At 36.4% G+C, this 21724-nt stretch overlaps 1 protein-coding gene and 1 long non-coding RNA gene across 4 annotated transcripts in view; both read left to right on the forward strand.

Annotated features, from left to right (window-relative positions):
* Nucleotides 1-7694, forward strand: part of LOC141561506 (uncharacterized) — a 45902-nt gene extending 38208 nt beyond the window's left edge. For all 3 annotated transcript variants that reach the window (XR_012488070.1, XR_012488071.1, XR_012488072.1), the window contains 2 exons: nt 6576-6659; nt 7383-7694. This is a non-coding gene — a long non-coding RNA (uncharacterized LOC141561506). The remainder of the gene's footprint in view (nt 1-6575; nt 6660-7382) is intronic.
* Nucleotides 7695-7726: 32 nt separating this feature from the next.
* Nucleotides 7727-14806, forward strand: LOC141562052 (cell surface glycoprotein CD200 receptor 1-like). Its single transcript, XM_074302077.1, has 5 exons — nt 7727-7757; nt 7811-8062; nt 8307-8336; nt 10031-10124; nt 12570-14806. The coding sequence occupies exons 1-5, from the start codon at nt 7727-7729 to the stop codon at nt 12583-12585; spliced, it is 423 nt and encodes a 140-aa protein (XP_074158178.1). The 3' UTR covers nt 12586-14806.
* Nucleotides 14807-21724: the final 6918 nt, after the last annotated feature.

Below are 21724 nucleotides of genomic sequence, written 5' to 3' on the forward strand. Positions count from 1 at the left end.
AGCTGTTCTTAAAGCAATATTGCTGTTACTGTACACAATGTTCTCTTGGTTCTCTGTTCATTTTGTTCTTCATTATTTCGTTCATGTCTATCCATGTTTTTTTCTAGGATAATTAAACTCATCATTTCTTATAGCACAATAGTATTCCATCACAATCATATGCCACAACTTGTTTAGCTATTTCCCAATTGATAGGCATCCCCATAATTTCCAGTTCTTTGTCACTACAAAAAAAAACTGCTATAAATATTTCAGAACACAAAGGTTCTTTTTTTTTTTTTTTCCTAAGCATGTCTTTGGATATAGACATAGTAATGGTACTGGTGGGTCAAAGGATATATAGGTAGTTTAATAACTCTTGGGGCATGACTCCAGATTACTCTCCAAAATGATTGTATGAGTTCACAATTCCACCAACAATAAATTAGTGTCCCAGTCTTTTGCATAATTTCTCCAAACTTTGCTTGCTTTTCTTTTAATTATTTTAGCTAAGTTGGTGGGTATGAAATGATATCTTTTTGGGGTTTTTTGGTGAGACAATTGGGTTGAGACTTGCCTAGGGTCACATACCTAGGAAGTGCTAAGTGTCTGAAATCAAATTTGAACTCAGCTCCTCCTGACTCCAGAGCCAGTGCTCTATCTACTTCATCCCCTAGCTGTCCCTGAAATGATAACTCAAGATTGTTTTAATATGAATTTCTCTAATCAATAATGATTTAGAGCATTTTTATACGAGTATAAATTGTTTTGATTTCTTCATTGGAAAACTGTTCATATTCTTTGAGTATTTACCAATTTTAAAAATGACTCATTCATGTAGATTCATGTTCATAAAATACTTTAAATATTTGAGATATGAGACTTGTAGTGTCCTTTTGGAGGTCCCTGTTCAGGCACCAAAATGTAGTGTCCGGATTAGCTTTCTGGAGGATCTCCAGACCAGCCTTAGTCTTAGTGGAGGAGTGAAAAAGGTAGGAGAGCCACCAAGATGGTCAAAGATGGGGAGTCTCATTTCCAGTCTTCTCAGCCCTTAAATTCCTCAGTATGATTACATCATTACAGCACACTAATTATGTGAGATATAGAGACCCATTATCTCATCAATCACACTGATTAAGTGCTAGCTATAAGCACCCTGCTGTAAATATCCCTTGCTTCAAGTAGAACACAAGTGGTCATGCCCTCCCTGACTTCTCAGGAAGGGAGGTGAGAACACCAAAGGGAAATGGGGAGTCAAACCAGCAGGTTCCCTCCAAGCAGACAGGTCTTATACCTTACTCAGAGTACCCCTACTCTCTGTGGCCCTCTACAAAACCTTTATCTAAAAAAAAGTCTATAAAATGTTTTCCTGTGCCCCTAATTTTGTATTTAACTTATGGTTAACCATAAGTTAAATTGGTCTGACCTACATTTGTTTTATTTATAAAAAAACAAAGCAAAGCAAAACAAAAAACCACTTTTTTAATTTAAAGTAATTAAAAATTTCTATTATATCTCATTCTGTTTGTATTTTTTTATTTTAATAGTATAAATTCCTCCTTGTATACTCCATCTTTGTGTGAGATAATTTCCCCCATTCTTCCTCTCCTTTCTTCTTTCAATTCTTATATCTTTCTCACTTTTCCATTCTTCTTTTAAAATTAATGTAAAAGAATCACATTCAGACCCTCTAAGTAGACTCCTTCTAACAGTCCTTCCATCTAGTGATAACATAAATCTGAGGGTTAACATATATCATCTTTCTGTATTGAAATTTCAACAGTTAAACTTGTTAAATCTTTTATGATTTGTCACTCATAATTGTCTTTTTTATGATTTTCTTGAGTCTTGTGTTTGAAAGTCAGATTTTCTTTTCACCTATGTTCTTTTCATCAGTACTGTTTGAAAGTTCTCCATTTCATTAACTAACTATCATTTCCTCCTATAGGATTAGACTCAGCTTTGCTCAATAACTGTATTCGTTCAGTTCACCCTTTGCTCTGTGGTTCTTAGAGATTAGGTAGGTTTCCTTTATAAATTTTTGAAATATGATATCAAGATTCTTTTTCTTCTTTTTGACTTTCACGGAATCCAAAGACTTTTAAATTATTTTAATTAAAATACCACTGAATCTTTTGTTTGTTGATTATCAAAACAAAACAAAACAACCCCATTGACATTAGAACAAAATGCAGCCTGATCTATTTCAATACAATTTTCATTTGAGTCAATTAAATTTGTTTCAAATGAATTATCACTAAATTTTTTTCGCTTCCAAATTATATCCCTTTATCTACCTCCTTTCCCACCCACAAAAAAGACAAAAAATATAATAGTCATTTTACATAAGAAGTCATGAAGAATATATATTTCCACTTTAGCCATTTGGTAGGGAAAAACAAGAAAAAAATAAAGTGAAATAATATATTACCATTTGCATTTAGAGTTAAACAGTTCTCTTTCTGGAGGTAAATACATTTCCATTAGAAGTTCTTTAGAATTCTTGTAAATCATTGTACTGATCAGAATAGCTAAATTTTCACACATGATTATTGTTACAATATTATTGCACATAGTATTTTATTGATTTCATATGCCAGAATTTGATTAAACATTCTACAATAGATGACCATTGACTTTTTAGTTTTGTTTTGTGTGTGTGTGTGTGTTTTTTTTTTGTTGTTGTTGTTTTTTGGGGTTTTTTTTGCTCTAACAACAGGTACAATTTAGCCCATTCTTCATCTTCTTCAGTTTTGGGCCCATTTGCACAATAAGCTGTACACCCAATGTTACACAGTCTGCATAACAGGCATCTTCCCATTTGATTTCTCCTGTGTGAAATGTTAGGAGAGCATGTTTTGTGTGTTTGTGAATCTTATTATATTATACATAATTCATTTAGAGATGTAACAATTTAGATAACTTTGCTCAATAGTTTTCTGATTACACAATACTCTGATATTGGTAGCACTACAAACTGATTCAATCTCTTTTGGAAAGCAATAGGCATAATATAAAAAAGAACTAATTCCAAAACTACTTATAACTTTTATTCTAGTGATCCTACTGCTGGGATTATACCATAATATATTATCGACAGGAAATAAAGAAATCTACTTTAAAAGTTTAATAACAATGATTATAGCAGAAGAGAGACAAAGAGAGGCACAGAGAAAGAGAGAGAGAGAGAAAAAGAATACATATGTCTAATGATAAGGGTATGCCTTTATCTTATGTATTAATATAAATGTGATATAAAATATTCATCAAAATTAATGTTCTTATATCAGGACCAGAGAGCATCTAGGCAGAATAGTAGATAGAGTGCTAGCCCTAGAGTTAGGAAGACAGAGTTCAAATCTGACTTTAGACACTTTTTAGCTGTCTGACCCTGGGCAAGTCATTTAACACTGTTCGCCTCAGTTTCTTCATCTATAAAATGAGCTAGAGTAGGAAATGGCAAACCATTTTAGTATTTTTGCCAAGAGTACCCCAAATAGGGTCATAAAAAAATCAGACACTAATGAAATGTCTGAACAACTAATATCAGAATTTTGTATTAGGTCCCCTAGGTAAAAAAAAAAAGTAGCATTGATCCAATCAAACTATATTTTACATGTGTAATCAAGCATTCATCAAGAATTTAACATTCATTTATTTTGGGTAAATCACTGTTCTAGACATTAGGGAAAAATAAACTGAAAAGTTGTCCTTGCCCTGAAAGAATTTACTTCTGCTAAAAATAAAAAGGTTTAAATAAGAGAAACCTAAATAAGCCAACAAACAGAAAATTGAATAAAACAAATGAGTTTAATTAGTTGATTTCTGAAGGTTCTTTTAGGTAGTATTCTACATATATTCAACTGTAGTATTTTATGATTTGTGAAATTGAAGTTGGCTATGCTTTGGGAGATGTCATCTATACTCAGAGAAATTCTTTTTTTGTATTATTCTTATAGCTTTTTATTTACAATATATATGCATGGGCAATTTTACAGCATTAACAACTGCCAAACCTTTTGTTCCAATTTTTCCCCTCCTCCCCCCCACCCCAGATAGTAGGTTGACCAATACATGCTACATATGTTAAAGCATAAATTAAATATAATATATGTATACATGTCCAAACAGTTATTTTGCTGCACAAAAAGAATTGGACTTTGAAATAGCATATGATTAGCCTATGAAGGAAATCCAAAATGCAGGTGGACAAAATTAGAGGAATTGGGAATTCTATGTAGTGATTCATGGTCATCTCCCAGAGTTCTTTCGCTGGGTGTAGCTGGTTCTGTTCATTACTGCTCTACTGGAACTGATTTGGTTCATCTCATTGAAGAAGAGAGCCATGTCCATCAGAATTGATCATCGTATAGTATTGTTGTTGAGTATATAATGATCTCCACTCAGAGAAATTCTTTTTAAGTAAATAAATATGTTTATTATATGCTTAGAAAGTGTGAGATATTAGGTTAAGTAATCAGTTTATAAAGATAAAAATGGCATAGCTACTGCCCAGAAAAGTTTACTTTCTAATAAATGGGAAAAAAAACCATTGATGTAGAATAGATGGTGAAACTTCCAAAATATCTGGATAGACAGGAAATGAAACATGAATGGTTCTGGATTGGAATCAAATAGGAATAGTAGACTAGTTGAGTTTGTATTTAATCTCTCACTTCTTTGTATAACATAACTCTTCTAGGAAACTAGTTTGCTTGAATTCTCTACACCATTGGGGATTATAATATTTTTTATTAAATTTTATAATTATAAAAAAAGGTTTTTGACAGTACATATGCATGAATAATTTTTTTAATAATATTATCTCTTGTATTCATTTTTCCAAATTTTCTCCTCCCTCCCTCTACTCCCTCCCCCCGATGACAGGCAATCCCATACATTTTACATGTGTTACAGTATAACCTAGATACAATATATGTGTATAAATCCAATTTTCTTGTTGCATGGTAAGAATTGGATTCCAAAGGTAAAAGTAACCTGGGTAGATAGACAGTAGTGCTAACAATTTACATTCAATTCCCAGTGTTTCTTCTCTGGGTGTAGTTGTTTCTGTCCATCATTGATCAACTGGAAGTGAGTTGGATCTTCTCTATGTTGAAGATTTCCACTTCCATCAGAATACATCCTCATACAGTATTGTTGTTGAAGTGTACAGTGATCTTCTGGTTCTGCTCATTTCACTCAGCACCAGTTGATGTAAGTCTCTCCAAGCCTCTCTATATTCCTCCTGCTGGTCATTTCTTACAGAGCAATAATATTCCATAACATTCATATACCATAATTTACCCAACCATTCTCCAATTGATGGACACCCATTCATCTTCCAGTTTCTAGCCACTACAAAAAGAGCTGCCACAAACATTTTGGCACATACAGGTCTCTTTCCCCTCCTCAGTATTTCTTTGGGATATAAGCCCAGTAGCAGCAATGCTGGGTCAAAGGGTATGCACAGTTTGATAACTTTTTGGGAATAGTTCCAAATTGCTCTCCAGAATGGCTGGATTCTTTCACAACTCCACCAACAATGTATCAGTGTCCCAGTTTTCCCACTAGCCCCTCCAACATTCATCGTTATTTGTTCCTGTCATCTTAGCCAATCTGACAGGTGTATAGTGGTATCTCAGTTGTCTTAATTTGCATTTCTCTGGTCAGTAGTGATTTGGAACACTCTTTCATGTGAGTAGAAATAGTTTCAATTTCATCATCTGAGAATTGTCTGTTCATATCCTTTGACCATTTATCAATTGGAAAATGGTTTGACTTCTTATAAATTAGGGTCAGTTCTCTATATATTTTGGAAATGAGGCCTTTATCAGAACCTTTAACTGTAAAAATATTTTCCCAATTTGTTACTTCCCTTCTAATCTTGTTTGCATTAGTTTTGTTTGTACAGAAGCTTTTTAGTTTGATGTAATCAAAATCTTCTATTTTGTGATCAATAATGATCTCTAGTTCTCCTCTGGTCATAAATTCCTTCCTCCTCCACAGGTCTGAGAAGTAGACTATCCTATGTTCCTCTAATCTATTTATGTTCTCATTCTTTATGCCTAAATCATGGACCCATTTTGATCTTATCTTGGTATATGGTGTTAAGTATAGATCCATATCTAATTTCTGCCATACCAATTTCCAGTTTTCCCAACAGTTTTTTTTTCAAATAATGAATTTTTATCCCAAATGTTGGTATCTTTGGGTTTGTCAAACACTAGATTGCTATAGTTGTATCCTTTTTTGATCTGTGTACCTAATCCAGAGAAATTCTTATGAAGCATTTGAATTTGTCATTCAGAATCACTTGTTTCACATCTCCTAGACTTGTTTCAAGTCCCCCAAAAGAGAGAAATACCAGGTTACACCTTCATCTGTTGGGAGCAGCTAGGTGGCACAATGAATAAAACACTAGGCCTAGAATAAAAAGACAACAGATTTTATGGACATTAAGATGTTTCTTAGGGCTGTATCTCTTGCTTTCATTACCCTATTGGCAGCTCCATTCCAAAAATAGTCTGAAGATTGTGAAAATAAGAGTTTTACATTCAATGAAGATGTATCAATGTGTATTTCCTCCCTTTTAGAATATAAAAGCACAGAAGCAGAGACTCAAGTTCCATCAGCAAACATGCCAGCTGCTCAGGTGTCCCAACAATGTCACAACAATGGTAATGTTTTTTTCCTCAATAATTATGGCAGGGAATGCATACACAGGCAGTGCAGCAGTTCTATGTCCTTTGTCTTCTCAAGGAGTCCATATGTTGCTGCTCTCTTGGGCATAGTGTCTGTTGGAAGATGGGGCTTTCAGCTTGTATTACTAGGTCTATTCCTTTTCATCACTCTCAGTTCTCAGCTATCCAGGCTACTTTTCCTTAAAGGTGCTTCCTGCCCTTCTCTTCTCCAGTCCTGTGTTTGCTGGATTAGTGTCACTATTGGGCAATTGCTTCTGATGCAAGACTCCATGGCTTGAAAAGTTGGATTGAGATGGGGGAGTTTCTTCTAATTCCTTCCTTCCTCCATACCTTCCACTTTTCTCTCTCCCCTAGCCATGGATAATCATCTAACTAAGACCAGCTGCCCTTTTAATTTTGTCAGGGTGAACTCCTTTAGAGGAAGGTCTAATACCTGGACATGTCTTTGTGCTTCCTTTAATGCCTTAATACCTCATTGCCTGATTTATCAACTGTGCTGGGGTGAAAAATCATTTGCTGGGGTCCCAACTCTTTGCTCTTCCTCAATTCACTTTGTGATTATTTTTTAAGTGTTCACACCATGATGTGTAAATTCACAGTGCTGGGAGTGAGATCAGGAGCAAGTACTGCCTCATGTGGGATATTGGGGGAGGATCTGCTTCAGAAATGCCTTCACTAATTTCTTGTTTTTATGTCCAGCTACCAGTACAGTGTCTGTACAGATGGATACCTGTGCTGTTCTCTCCTGCTTACATTGCTCAGCAAAAGAATTTGTAATGATCACATGGACCATATTCCCTGGAGACAAAACTTCCTGTATCATAGCTTACAAAAAAGACAAGAATTTCAATAAGGAAACAAACTGCTCTGGTACTAGAATAAACTGGAAATTTGGACCTGAGAGTAACTTCAGCCTTCAGATAGAGCCAATGACTATTCATCATGAGGGATATTATCAATGTGATCTTGTAACACCTGATGGGAATTTTCAATCTCTCTATCACGTCAATGTGTTAGGTAAGGTTCAGCTTCAGCAGGATCTTATGGGCAACCAGGTCCAGGACTGGAAAACAGGTAACTTGCTGAAAACCACCAGATCTCTCTAAATCTCTCTTCCTCTCCTGTAGTGCCTCCTCCTGTAAACCTGTCTGAGGAGGAAAATGGGACTGTTGTATGCAAGGCTGCAGCTGGGAAGCCGGCTGCTCAGATCTCCTGGGTACCAAAAGGAGACTGCTTCACTGAGGAGGAAATTCATGGTAACAGGACAGTGACTGTGAAAAGCACTTGTACCCGGAATAGCTTCAATGCATCTAATATCAGCTGCTTTATTTCCCATTTGACTGGGAACAGGACTCTGTACATAAACCATGAAGTCCATAGTAAGTAGCATTTCTCTCTTATACTGTGTTTGGTTCACTGTTCACTCTTCTAGAGAAATAATATTAGGAGAGAAACGTGGTATTCTAAGGGGTATAAGAACTGTACATTTAAAGCTATCTCAATATCAAATGAAAAATTACTAAATAGAACAAAAATAGTGGGATAAATGGAATAAATCTTTTCTTCTTTCATTCCTCTGGCATTGATGGTTAGTTTTATCTTCTATGTATTCTCTTTTTACAGGTAAATTAAAAAGGAACTCATTTAAGCAGGGTGAGGAAAAAACCTACTTGCTTGATTTGACTGAGGGAGTATTAAACTGAGAATTGAAGGTGACATGTAAGACTGCCCACTTAAAACTACTAGGCCTGATATCATATAGAGCAACAGGTGTGACTTGAGAAGAGCAAGAGAGAATAATCTAGAAAATGGGCAAAAACTGTATTCATACCCTCGTGCTAATGTTTTAGATAGTATAGAAACTTCAATTAAAAGCAGGTAAATATGAAGTCATGGTTTTACTAAAATGTTATGTGTTGTTATTCATGAATGAAATAGATCAGTAGAAGAATATGTGTGTGTACATATACACATATACATAATAAAGAAATAATTAAATAATCACATATTAAGTATATACTATATGCCAAATACTGTGCTAGGAACTAGAAATATAAACACAAGGTGAAACTATCCCTATTCTAAAAGAATTTACATTGTAAAGGAAAAGTGGAATGTACATATATCACTATATTAAAAACCTATATAAAACAAATATTAAAGAAGGAGAAAAGGGAACAACAGGAAAGTCCTCTTACAGAATGTAGATCATGAGCAATAAATTGAATAAAGTGTTTTCTAAGAGGGAGAGGTGAAGAGTGGAAAGATTCCAGACAGGGAAGTTAGTCAGTGTTTGGACATTGAGAGAAGATATGAAATCTCATGGCTGAAGAGCAACAGCAATTAGCTAAGCAAGGTTCACCTATGAGGGGAGTAATGTACAAAAAAGCTGAATAAATAGGATTGGGCTAGACTATGAAATCTTTAATGTCAAGCAAAGGAGTTTACATTTGATCCTAGAAGTAATGAGGAATTACTGGGTCCTATTGGAGAGGCGAACATGGTCAGATATTCACTTTAGTAAAATAATTTTGATAGTTGTATAGACGATTCTTAGGAAGAGAAAGAATATTGAATCAGATTAATTAGGAGACTATTTCAAAAGCAAGAGCTATGATGGTCTGAATTAGAGCCGTGGCTTTGTACCTGAGGAGAAGGATGCAAGAGAGGCTGTGTAGATAGGAACAAGATTTGACAGTAGATTGCTTATATGGAGTAAATCAGGGTGAGCATTTGAAGATGACAGATTAGATGGAAGGCACAGAAGTGCTGCATTCTCAATGAACATCTCTATGGAAAACATTTGGGTGAAGATCAATAGGGAGGAATAAACAAAATCAGTATCATTGAGGGAGTGTGTTGTAGACCACCCAGTTAGATATAGGAAATGGCTGATCATTTTCTTTTGTGGGTCACTATCACAGAGACTATAGAGATAGTCTTCAATCTATGTAGACATTGTATGAAGGTTCTTTCCTGCTAAAAACAAAGCAGCCATATATTTTAAAATTGTCTAATGATAATTTTTTTTTCAAAAGTTATAGAGATCAACAAAGGGAACAATTATCAATTCAGACCAATATGGAAGAAGTATTTGATGTAACAGAAATCCTAGAAATCGAGGATCATTCAAGAGTCTGCTCCTTTCCACAGTTTAATACTCAATTATACAGGCCACTTTTCATCAAAAGTGGTTCTCTCCTCTTTGCAAGTCTGCATCTGCTGCATGTAGTATCACCTAATGCTTTATAATATTTTATAACTAGATGAAAATTATCATAAAAATTTTAGTCTGAAATGTGTTAACTTTTTAATGATATATTTAATATACTCTTCTGTGTTCAAAGGTTTCAGAATGTCCGCAATGATCCTTTGGATTGTGAAATTTTCCCTTTTGGGAGGTATTCTGAGCCTTTTCTTTTGGGCAAACTATGATATCAGGTAATAATTCATTGATTAAACTTTATGGAGTCCTCATAATGCTCAAAGCACTTTTATAACACACACACACAAAATCCTTTTGAAATTATGAAACTTACTATATACTAGAAGAAGTTGTCAAAATATTATTCTTTTATCCTTTGAAAGCTTTACTGAAAACTGAAGAAGTGACATTGAGTGGGCAGGGTATTGGTGGTATATCTCAGCCTGTGACACAGACAAGTTATCAATTCAGGCACTATGTTAAACACTTTACATTTATTATCTCATTTTATCTGCATAACAACACTGGAAAATAGGTATTATAATTGCCTCCATTTTACAGATGAGGAAACTGAGGCAAACAGCTAATAAGTGTCTGAGGCCAGATTTGATTTCAGATCTTCCTGACACCAGTATAGAAGAGAATAGAATAAAGAGACTTGAGAAGTGCTCTCATAAGAAGTTAAAGATAAGAAAATCAGAGTGAGACCTGAGGGGATTACAGGGAATCACAGTAGATACTTTCCTTTTTTGTTCCATGAAGGCTACTTACCTTTCTTCAATATAAGTATTTGAAGAAGCATTACTTCAGAATATATGGTAATTCCAGGCAAACCCAACTTTATTTTAAGAGAAAGTTCTTGATAAACTGAACTTAATCCAGAACCAGAACCATAATAGTGCATTTGGAGGCTGATTCCTTTGGAAATGGTCAGGCCCTATCCTACTTTCAATTGCTCATGAAGTAGGAGGGTGACAAGAAGCTACATCCTGAGGATAGTAGATTATCTACCAGTGTTCTAATATTTCTGGAATAGCAGCACACATTTCCTACTTTCAGACTTCTGTAAGATTCCTCTGAGTATCAACTGAACAGAGGAAGTAAGAAGTAGAGCAATGCATTCAGTGCTCTCTAGCCTTACTAGCCAGTGAGCTCTAACAAGCATGTTAAACTCCCATTAGTTGAATTGATGTTGAAAGACAATCTCACCTTCTAAACTCACTAGTGAAGAGAGGTGAAAAGAGAGGAGCAGTCTTCAGCAAGATTCTAATCCTGTATAATCTAAGACAGAAATACTTACATGGGAAAACCCCTTAACCTAAGCCTTATTTTTCCCATCTACAAAAGGTCAAGTGGCTATAGTACTTGTCCCACATTATTCTTAAGATATCAAGAAATGATGACTATAAAATACTTTGCAAACCTCAATAGACCATATAAATGCCTGCAATTTTTTGTGCTCCCTAATGGTTTTTTTAAGGGTTGGGTGAGCTGGCGGCTATTTGAAATAGCAGTCCAAAATACCTCTATTCTTGATTTCTCCTATATTTGTTTTTTTGTTTGTTTGTTTGTTTGTTTGTTTTAATACTTTTTTATTATATATATTTTTTATAATATTATCCCTTGTATTCATTTTTCCAATTTACCCCCCCTCCCTCTATTCCCTCCCCCCGACTACAGGCAATCCCATACATTTTACATGTGTTACAATATAGTCTAGGTACAATACATGTGTGTGAATATCATTTTCTTGTTGCACAATAAACATTAGAATCCGAAGGTACATGTAACCTGGGCAGACAGATATTAGTGCTAACAATTTACATTCACTTCCCAGTGTTTCTTCTCTGGGTGTAGCTACCTCTGTCCATCATTGATCAACTGGAAGTGAGTTGGCTTTTCTTTATGTTGAAGATTTCCACTTCCATCAGAATACATCCTCATACAGCATTGTTGTTGAAGTGTACAGTGATCTTCTGGTTCTGCTCATTTCACTCAGCATCAGTTGATTTAAGTCTCTCCAGGCCTCTCTGTATTCCTCCTGCTGGTCATTTCTTACAGAACAATAATATTCCATAACCTTCATATACCATAATTTACCCAACCATTCTCCAACTGATGGACATCCATTCATCTTCCAGTTTCTAGCTACAACAAAAAGAGCTGCCACAAACATTTTGGCACATATATGTCTCTTTCCGCTCTTTAGTATTTCTTTGGGATATAAGCCCAGTAGTAGCGCTGCTGGGTCAAAGGGTATGCACAGTTTGATAACTTTTTGGGCATAATTCCAGATTGCTCTCCAGAATGGCTGGATTCTTTCACAACTCCACCAGCAATGTATTAGTGTCCCAGTTTCCCCACATCCCCTCCAACATTCATCATTATTTGTTCCTGTCATCTTAGCCAATCTGACAGGTGTGTAGTGGTATCTCAGAGTTGTCTTAATTTGCATTTCTCTGATCAGTAGTGATTTGGAACACTCTTTCATGTGAGTGGATATAATTTCAATTTCTTCCTCTGAGAATTGTCTGTTCATATCCCTTGACCATTTATCAATTGGAGAATGGTTCGGTTTCTTATAAATTAGATTTCTCCTATATTTGTAGGGAAGAATTAATTTCATGAGGGCTAAAAGTTAGTCTCACTTTACCTGAGTAAATGTTTTTCTTTCTCTGCAGGTATTCAGTTTGCTGATATCTAAGCCAAGGTCATGCATCCAGGAGTATTTTTTTTTCTTTTGTTCTATTTTTCAATGTGCTATTGACTGCATCCATAGAGAGAACTATGGAAACTGAATGCAGATCGAAGCATACTTTTTTCACTTTTTTCCCTTCTGTTTTGTTTTTATCATAGTTTTTCATTTTTGTTCTGATTTTTCTCCCCCAACATGACTTATAAGGAAATATGTGGGAACATACATGCATAATCTAAAAAAAATTTTTTAAAAAGATTGTTTTCTCTGATTTGCCTCCTGTCACAGCCTTTTAAAACAGTAGAAGCCTCAAAATTACACTTTTGCATGCTCATGAGGCTGTTTACAAAGACAGGGGATTTCAAACTGCTCTCGATTTTTTTCCTAGCCTCATGGCACTTCCTTAAACTTTCCTCTCTTGCTCCTGGAGAGGAGATAAATAGCCTCCCTATCTCCTGAAACCAGGCTATGTCTCTCTCTCTCACTTTCCTACCTAACCTTACAGGTTGGAACTTTTCACTCCTAACTCCTAATTTTCTCAGTCTCAAGACCTTTTGCTCTTAGCACATTCTCTCCTATTTTTCTGGACTGGCATTCTATGCTCCTGCCAACAATTAAAGTTTTCTTTTCTAGGATCCAACCCTGACCAGGTTGCAGCTTCAAGAAAGACCTTTGGAATGATGGCTGGGGAATAAAATTCTAAATCAAGGCAAATTAAATTAATTGTTAAGAGAGTAAGGTGGCTTTTTTCTTTTCTCTTCTCATTCCCTGAACTACAGCAGGAAATGATTTGGGAAAGATGGAACCTGTTTTCAAAACTCCTTAACTTCACTCTGGTGAACACCTTTAAGGAAAGAGCTCTGTCTTTCTTGTTGTCTTTTTCTCAAGCTCTCTCTAGACTTACTCTGTTGTGTCACAGTTCTACTTCAATTTCTCTGGCACTACAGCTCAAGGAGCCCAGGGGCTATAGAATATGAATACTGTCTAGAGGAGCTACTGAATGGAGAACACACTCATTCCTACCACACCTCTCACTCCCCTGCCCTCTCATGAGGTTTTCACTGAGGCAAGCCCAACATAGCACCCTTCTATAGCAGGAACAGTTCAAAATTCCCAGGAATTGTTGGCAGAACTGTTGGGAGCTAAAATAGCTCTGAGGACTCGTTACCCCAGGGACACCTGTGCAAATGAATTCCTGTATATTTACAAATAGCCCTCTTAAGGAAGAGAGCATTTGTTGGATCTTCTCAGAGAAGTCTGGAGAAGGTCATGCTATAGAATAGGAAAGTTTTTGGGCTTATGGTAAAGATGGGTCAGCTTCCCTCCTCTATCCCTAGAGATTCTCCTTTAAACTGTCTCTTAATGCAGAGACAAACACTGGGCTAGAGAAAAATACCTCAGTCTCAAAACCTGAACTCTGAATAGATTAGCTGAATTCCAATCCCTCTCGATCCACCAATTCTCTGGGCAAGTCCTTTCTTAAAAACCTTTCTTTTCTCTTTCAAACCCTGGGACTGATTAACACTTGTGCCCTCAGGCAAAAAACCTCAAGCCAAAATACACCCAGCACACTGGTCTCTTTCAAAGTTAAAAACTCAACCTGATAAGACCTAGGATCCACCCACCCCCTCAACATTTTTTCCAATGGTCCAAGGCCAAGCCAAAACTAGGGGAGCAGAGGTTCCTAACAAGGCAGCCTTAAGCTTGGCATGCCAAGGATCTCTACCCACTGGAATACTATTTCCAGTGCCCTCTTCTCTTTACCTAACACCTTTTACTAACTAGATTTTAACCTTACTTCCAAACCCCATAATAAACCTCCTTTTATCAATCTAGGTTTTCATGTCTGTAAATTCCTTTACTCTTGCATCGCCACCAGACCTCATTTAACTCCATATCCTTGCACTGAACCCAAAGGGGTTGCAGGGGAGCTCTATTTGACTCCCTGGGCCCTAAAACTGCCACTAGACCTCAAATAAACCCTAATTTCATTTAGGTACCCCAATTCTAGACCTCATCAAGTAGGGGAAGGGAGAAGCTGGGGTTGAGTGACTGACTATTCTAATCTGGTCAGTGAGATGGAATACTTGAGTAGTATTATATTAATCAGCTCCTTTAAATCCTATTAAACTAAGGCAGACCTTTTTCCACTCATGATCCCCTTTCATTCTAGAAATGTCTATGTGACCTTGTACATATAGGTATACAAAATAGATACACAAACCAAACACAATGAAAATAAATCAAAATTTTGTGACTCCTTACACTGTGAAGGGCTATGAGTCTCCATATAGGGTCACAATCCACAGTTTAAGGAGCTGGGCTCTAGAAAACCAGGCTTTGCTAAAGCCCTGTAAGCATTAAGTAGAGTTACTTGACCATGCCTTGAACACAAATCACTCTAGTTTTCACTGATTAGTCTTAGTGATATAGACTTTGAACTTACTTTCTTTCCTTATCAGAAAAAAAAAAAAATCATCTTGCTATTATCAGGCATAATCAAGTCCCAGACTATCCTGTTTGTATAGAGTGATTTTTAAGGAAGGAAATCTTTTTCAACTCCTATTGTGTTTTCCTCCAACTTCTCCACATCTATAAACAACCTTTGAAATAGTGATTAGCATTATTTAGATAGGTTTGGGACCTGGTCTGCCAGGTGCATTCTATTTGGCTCCCCTTTCATCTTTCCCTCTGAGCTACCAAATTCTTTTTTTTTTATTTCCTCTCCTCCCCTGAATAAACCCCAAAGTTGTATTTCCCTAAAAAGTTCTGCCCAGGATGATCTTTGGTGTGAAGAATTAACTGAGTGAAGATACTCTCATGGAAATATAGTCTTAAATGATAATTATGACTTGAAACTTTATAATAACAAATAGCGCTATAGATAAAAGTTGCAGGTGTTTGTCTCCTCCTATTTCCCACCACCTCTTAATTAGCATTTAAGTACTTCTTTTAAATGTGATGAGGGCATTGAATTTTCTTATTGGAGGAGTTTATTATTATTGACATATTCTTTTGCTTCTGCATTAGATTTCTGAGATTAGAATGAAAGCTTGGATTCTCTAAAACAATAGGAGAAAAGGCCAGCCTAGTGGGGAAGGGGAAGGCTTTGGGGGTTTCTCCTTTCAGGCTATTTAATCTGGTGTTTTGCACTTTATGCCTCACACTTCTTTCCTGATAAACACCTTTCTCACTAGATTGTAATAACTCCCTTTTTGCTTTTTCTTACTCTATGAGTTTCTGATCGTTTTTGTGGATGACAATGTCCCACACATTTGCTAAGTCCTTTTTGGGTACTTGAAACAATCTAAGATGTGGGAAAGACCTTAGGTTAAAAATTACAAGATCTCTCACTGCATCTAGGGTCATCTCCTGTTGTTCTCACCTAGGTCTCTTACCTCTGAACTTAGATGATGCTGGAGGAGAGAATGAGACTGGTAATTTTGCACAGTACTGCCTCACCTAAATCCAATTCACTTTCAAGTCAAGATCTCATCTTCCTAATATCATTGGTCCTCTTCCAGAAAGGATAAACAACAACAATGATATCTCATAGGTATCTTTCCTTGTCTTGACAACTCTGGGCAGGAGCACCTCAGAAAGCAATTTCATTGATTTTGGAGGTGTCAGAACATTTTGTACTTTGAGGTACACCAGAATACAAAAGTCACTTGCTACTTTCACAAGTCTGCCTAGAATACAAACATCCATGGGGATATGTTTGAGCCTCTTTGTGGAATTTATTCAGAGAATTATAAAACTGTACTAATGGGTCATATTTAATGTATTTCCTCTTTTTGGACTGAATGTACATTTGACTACTTCTATTGAATAACTGAAGGAGTTTTCACATTTCCTTTCTATGTCTAGTGCATGTTTATATATGCATATTGTTATTTTTTTCTAGGATTTTCATCTCCTCATATTCTTGGGGAGTTCCCCCACCCAAAAAAAAAAAAGTTACCTTTTCAAGCATTTTGTCAGATTTGGTTACAATATTATCAATTTTTCCTGGTGGGAATACTTTTTTTTTAACCTACCTTTGATTTTTGAACTCTGAACTATAACTATGCTGACACAGCTGGAGTTTTTCTAGGACACCAAGTTTTATGGGGTGCTAACAGCATTTGTCTCTATCAGCTTATAGAAATGATTTAGCTTAATATCTAGTAAACAAGCATAACTACTTTAAAAAGGGAAGGAAGTAGATGGTAAGAGAAATTAATGTTATAATATTATATTAACTAATTTTTTAAAATTTGTGATCCATCTATTTCCTCTTATTACTGTTGACAGCTCCTGAAAAGGTTAATTTCTAAAAGGTGTATGATAAGGTTACTTCTAGCCCCCAAGTCACATGCTGATTAACTAGCTTGGGCAAGACCCCATGTAACTGGGAAACCTAATTGCTATTTAGAGTGTAAATAGAAGCTAATTTGGATGAGCCTTTGCTTTTGGAGGAGGAACCCTCTCTCTTTGATCCTTTTCATTAAAGTTTTTATCAATCTAGCTGATGAAGGAGAAAACTAGCCATTGAGTTTAGGATGGAAATGATTCCTCCTATTATCCAAATGACTTTGAATGGGACCAGGTGGAGATTTCTCAAAAAGTCTGTGAGGTGGAATGGGTCAAACCTTAGGCCTAAATTTCAGAAAGTCATTTGATTCCTATTCTCAGAGGGCTGTAGGACAAAAAAGGTCAAACCCCAGATCTAAGCTTCAGGAGGTAGCATGTCCCACAGAAAGTAGACAAATTTGCTGATCATTCATTTTCAGTACATCTAATGAACTCAAGTCTTTTGCTATTAAATTCATTCACTGTTTCTATCTGGACCTCTCCTTGTAAGGACCAAATAAATGCTTCCTGTTTGTATCTGAAGCTGCCTCTGAGTAGTCTTATCTGGGTAAGGGGGCCGAACACCCTGTTTATGGGGGCTTGTCCGGGATCTGTGAGTTGCCAGAGGCTAGGATTCTGATTCAAGGCAGGAACTGGTTTCTCTGACAATCCTTGAGCTCAGCCTCAGTCTCCCTATCTGTGAAGTATGGACTTGAAGCAGAGGTATATAAATACAAATAGGAGCCCAAGTCCCCTATGAAAAAGAAGACTGAGCGCAAGTGGACAGTCCAGTAACTTATGTATGCATAATCCAGAGATAAGAATACTGCCTGAGCCCTTGGTTTCTTCTTAGGCTGAAGGAGACCATGGGATCATCAAGGATTAGTGATTCAAGGTAAGGGATGGCACCTAGTACACCAGGAGAAAATCCTGATAAATGGCACAGAGCAGGGGTGCTCTGGATGACTGATGGATTGGGGCAATTCTTCTAGGCTTGAGGATCCGAGTCAAGAAGTTGGTTCTATGTATTACAGGATCTCAAGCCATAAAATTGGAGCTGCTCTTCCCAGAAGGGAAAGGGGAAGGAACAGTCCAAACCCAAATCTTCGGAGCAAAAAAATCTAAAATACCACCAGAGAGTGCACTTAATGAGATATTGCTGTTTTGTGTGGGGAAGGCACAGTCTTCTTGTAATTTTGTCTGTATCTGTGTCTGTCTTAACAGACGAGTTTGGGAACTTTGGGAAAAACAGAAAAGTGCTCAATTGCTTTTAAAACAAATGTTCTGAGTAGCTTATTTTGGGGGGGTCACATGTTTATATTCCTTATATTCCTTAAATAGATGGAATATGTTGCTTTCTAAAATGTATATTGGGTAATTTGTAAAAATTGTGAGCTATGTTTTTAAAATTTTGTCAGCTCTGCTGGACATATGGATAAGATTTGTGAAATTTACTCCAAAATTATTTAGGTATTAGCTATATTGTGAATCTTACAGTTTAAAAAAAAGAGGTGATTTTAGCTATTCTCCAATTAATAAATGGTCAAAAGATATGAACAGACAATTCTCAGATGATAAAATTGAAACTATTTCCACTCATATGAAAGGGTGTTCCAAATCACTATTGATCAGAGAAATGCAAATTAAGACAACTCTGAGATACCACTACATACCTGTCAGATTGGCTAAGATGATAGGAACAAATAATGATGAATGTTGGAGGGGCTGTGGGAAAACTGGGACACTGATGCATTGTTGGTGGAGTTGTGAAAGAACCCGGCCATTCTGGAGAGCAATTTGGAACTATGCCCCAAAAGTTATCAAAATGTGCATACCCTTTGTCTCAGCAGTGCTACTCCTGGGCTTATATCCCAAAGAAATACTAAAGAGGGGAAAGGGACCTGTATGTGCCAAAATGTTTGTGGCAGCTTTTTGTTGTAGCTAGAAACTGGAAGATGAATAGATGTCCATCAATTGGAGAATGATTGGGTAAATTATGGTATATGAATGTTATGGAATATTATTGTTCTGCAAGAAATGACCAGCAGGATGAATACAGAGAGGCTTGGAGGGACTTGCATGAACTGATGCTGAGTGAAATGAGCAGAACCAGGAGATCACTATACACTTCAACAACAATACTGTATGAGGATGTATTCTGATGGAAGTGGATATCTTCAACATAGAGAAGATCCAACTCACTTCCAGTTGATCAATGATGGACAGAATTAGCTATACCCAGAGAAGGAACACTGGGAAATGAGTGTAAACTGTTAGCATTTTTGTTTTTCTTCCCAAGTTATTTTTACCTTCTGAATTCAATTCTTCCTTTGCAACAACAACAACAACAAAATCAGTTCTGCACACATATATTGTATCTAGGATATACTATAACATATTTAATATGTATGGGAATGAGCAGAGGGAAGGAGGGGAAAATTTGGAACAGAAGGGAGTGCAAGGGATAATGATGTAAAAATTACCCATCCATATGTCCTGTCAAAAAAAAATGTTATAGGGGGCAGCTAGGTGGTGCAGTGATAGAGCACCAGCCTTGAAGTCAGTAGGACCTAGTTCAAATCTGGTCTCAGATACTTAACACTTCTTAGCTGTGTGACCCTGGGCAAGTCACTTAACCCCAATTGCCTCAGGGAAAAAAAAGTTATAATTATAAATTTGAAAAAAAAAAGAAAAATATAAGATAAAGAGGTGATTTTAAAAAACAAAGGACAAGAAAATTTGATTTGCATAAGCAATTGATAGTTTGAATGGAATATCTAGTTAGAATATCATAAAGTACTGATTTTTTAAAATAAGTTTTTAATTGGTGATTACATAAAAATTGGAAATGACATAATGTTCCTATCCATTTTATAATAGGCTATGATATGTTTATTTGGCTATCACATGTGAAATTTGTGAAGTTGCTAATTAAATTATTTGGGGTTATTGTCATAATGTTGAAACCTAAAATTGTTAGGTATTATGTGGGTTATATAGACACCAGAGGAAGATTTGGTCATATGGGGAATTCGCACTGTCCATTGTCTTTGGCAAAAGGTAGATTGATTATAGAAAGGGACAAGTTCCTGCAGAAACTTGCCATTTTCCAGGGGAAAGAAGATATTCCATGAGGTTGGGGCATGTCCTAGGTTTGAGGACTGGATCCTGAAGGGGCACTTGGCACCCTAAAAAGAATTAGCTCTAAGGAGAAGTGGGGTCAGGAAGCATGGTGGAGTTCGGAGAGATACCACAGGGAGTGGAGGAAAGGTAAAAGGAAAGACCTGTCAGCTTGGAAAGATGAAGATTTAGCCCACCCTTGCCCCACTGGTTTGGCTGGTTCTTAGAAGTGAGAGAACAAATCTACTCACTGGAATTCACATACACCCCCAACTTCTGCCACCACTCCTCCTTGATTAAATGAAATTACTTTAACATTAATTGCTTTTTTTGTTTAAAGGAACAGCTTATGTTTACACGGTGTTAATAATAATGTTTTATTGTTCAAGTCTGTGGTTGTTTTAAGGCAAAAAGTCATTTGTGATGCTACGTCAAAGGTTCTACCACTTAGCACTCCTAAGAGAAGTTTGTTAGATTTCTGGTTAACTGTACATTCTCTGAAAATGGTTACTTCAAAACTCATTCAGCAAATTATTTAAATATTATTTAAAGGCATAATGGTCTCCTTGTGTTTAATGAATATAATAACAAATATGATCTAAAGCTTTCTTGAAGTACCTAGAGCAGAATTTTAAACTGATATCCCTGCTCTAGTTTTGACTATATTTTACAGGAGCATTTCATAAGTTATGCACAATGGTTTATAAGAATTTTGTTGTTGTTGTTATATAGATCTGAAGCCCCTAATTAGTGAAACCTGTTATTGAGATGAAATCTCCAAGGACTGTAACTAATATTTTTTGAGTTTCGATTTTGGATATCATTGCCTGATGGATCATTAAGTCTATAACCCACCATTCTAGAGAAATGTCATAAGTTACTGAGAGGGATTCCTTCTTGAGCTATTACAGGTGATATCTTATCCAGACAAGAGCTGATGTGTACAGAAAATTGTAGGAGGGACTAGGTGGAGGAGTAAGACTAGCCAGAGTCACTTCTAGGTGGGAGACGAAGAGGTGAGGTTGTGGAGATCCTATGCGTCCACTCTCTCTTCACTTCTACCACTAAAAAACCAATAATAAAGACCAAGGACTTTTGCTTATCCTGATTCCAGCTGATTCTAAGGTATCCAGGGTGTTATTAGCACAGTCATTGCAATTTGTTGTAAATCAAATAAGATGTTATTTGTAAAACAGCTAAAACCCAGTGCCTGAGACAAAGTAATTGTTATGCTAATGTTTATTCCTTTCCTTCTTCCCCACAAATAATGATCAACTTGATGAGGTTCAAGTGGTCTAGATTTCTAGTAATCTAGAGGTTAGTGGCTAAAAGAGAGTTATAAAGAATCTCCTTTAAATCGGCTGCAGGTTTTAGGAGCGAAAGAATTCATTCATTCCCAAATATTAGTTGCAAAATGAAAGTTTATTGTTAGGTAGAAATTAGTTTACCCAGAGATTGACTTTTATAGTGGCAGATCTATGGAAAATGGACTTTTGCACTGAGAATGCAATTCTCAGTGGACAGAAAGTCCTGGCAGCTGAGTGAGCTACCAGGGTCCATCTGCAAAGATTTTAGTTGATGGAAGCTCATTATATTGGGTGTCTTAGTGGGGGTTGGGAAGCCCCAGCAGATCAGAAACAGTGGGGGCTGGGTGGCCCAAGCAAGTCAGAGTGGGGGCTGGGTGGC

This window comes from Sminthopsis crassicaudata, chromosome 3 (assembly GCF_048593235.1).
Source record: "Sminthopsis crassicaudata isolate SCR6 chromosome 3, ASM4859323v1, whole genome shotgun sequence".
Taxonomy (NCBI): domain Eukaryota; kingdom Metazoa; phylum Chordata; class Mammalia; order Dasyuromorphia; family Dasyuridae; genus Sminthopsis; species Sminthopsis crassicaudata.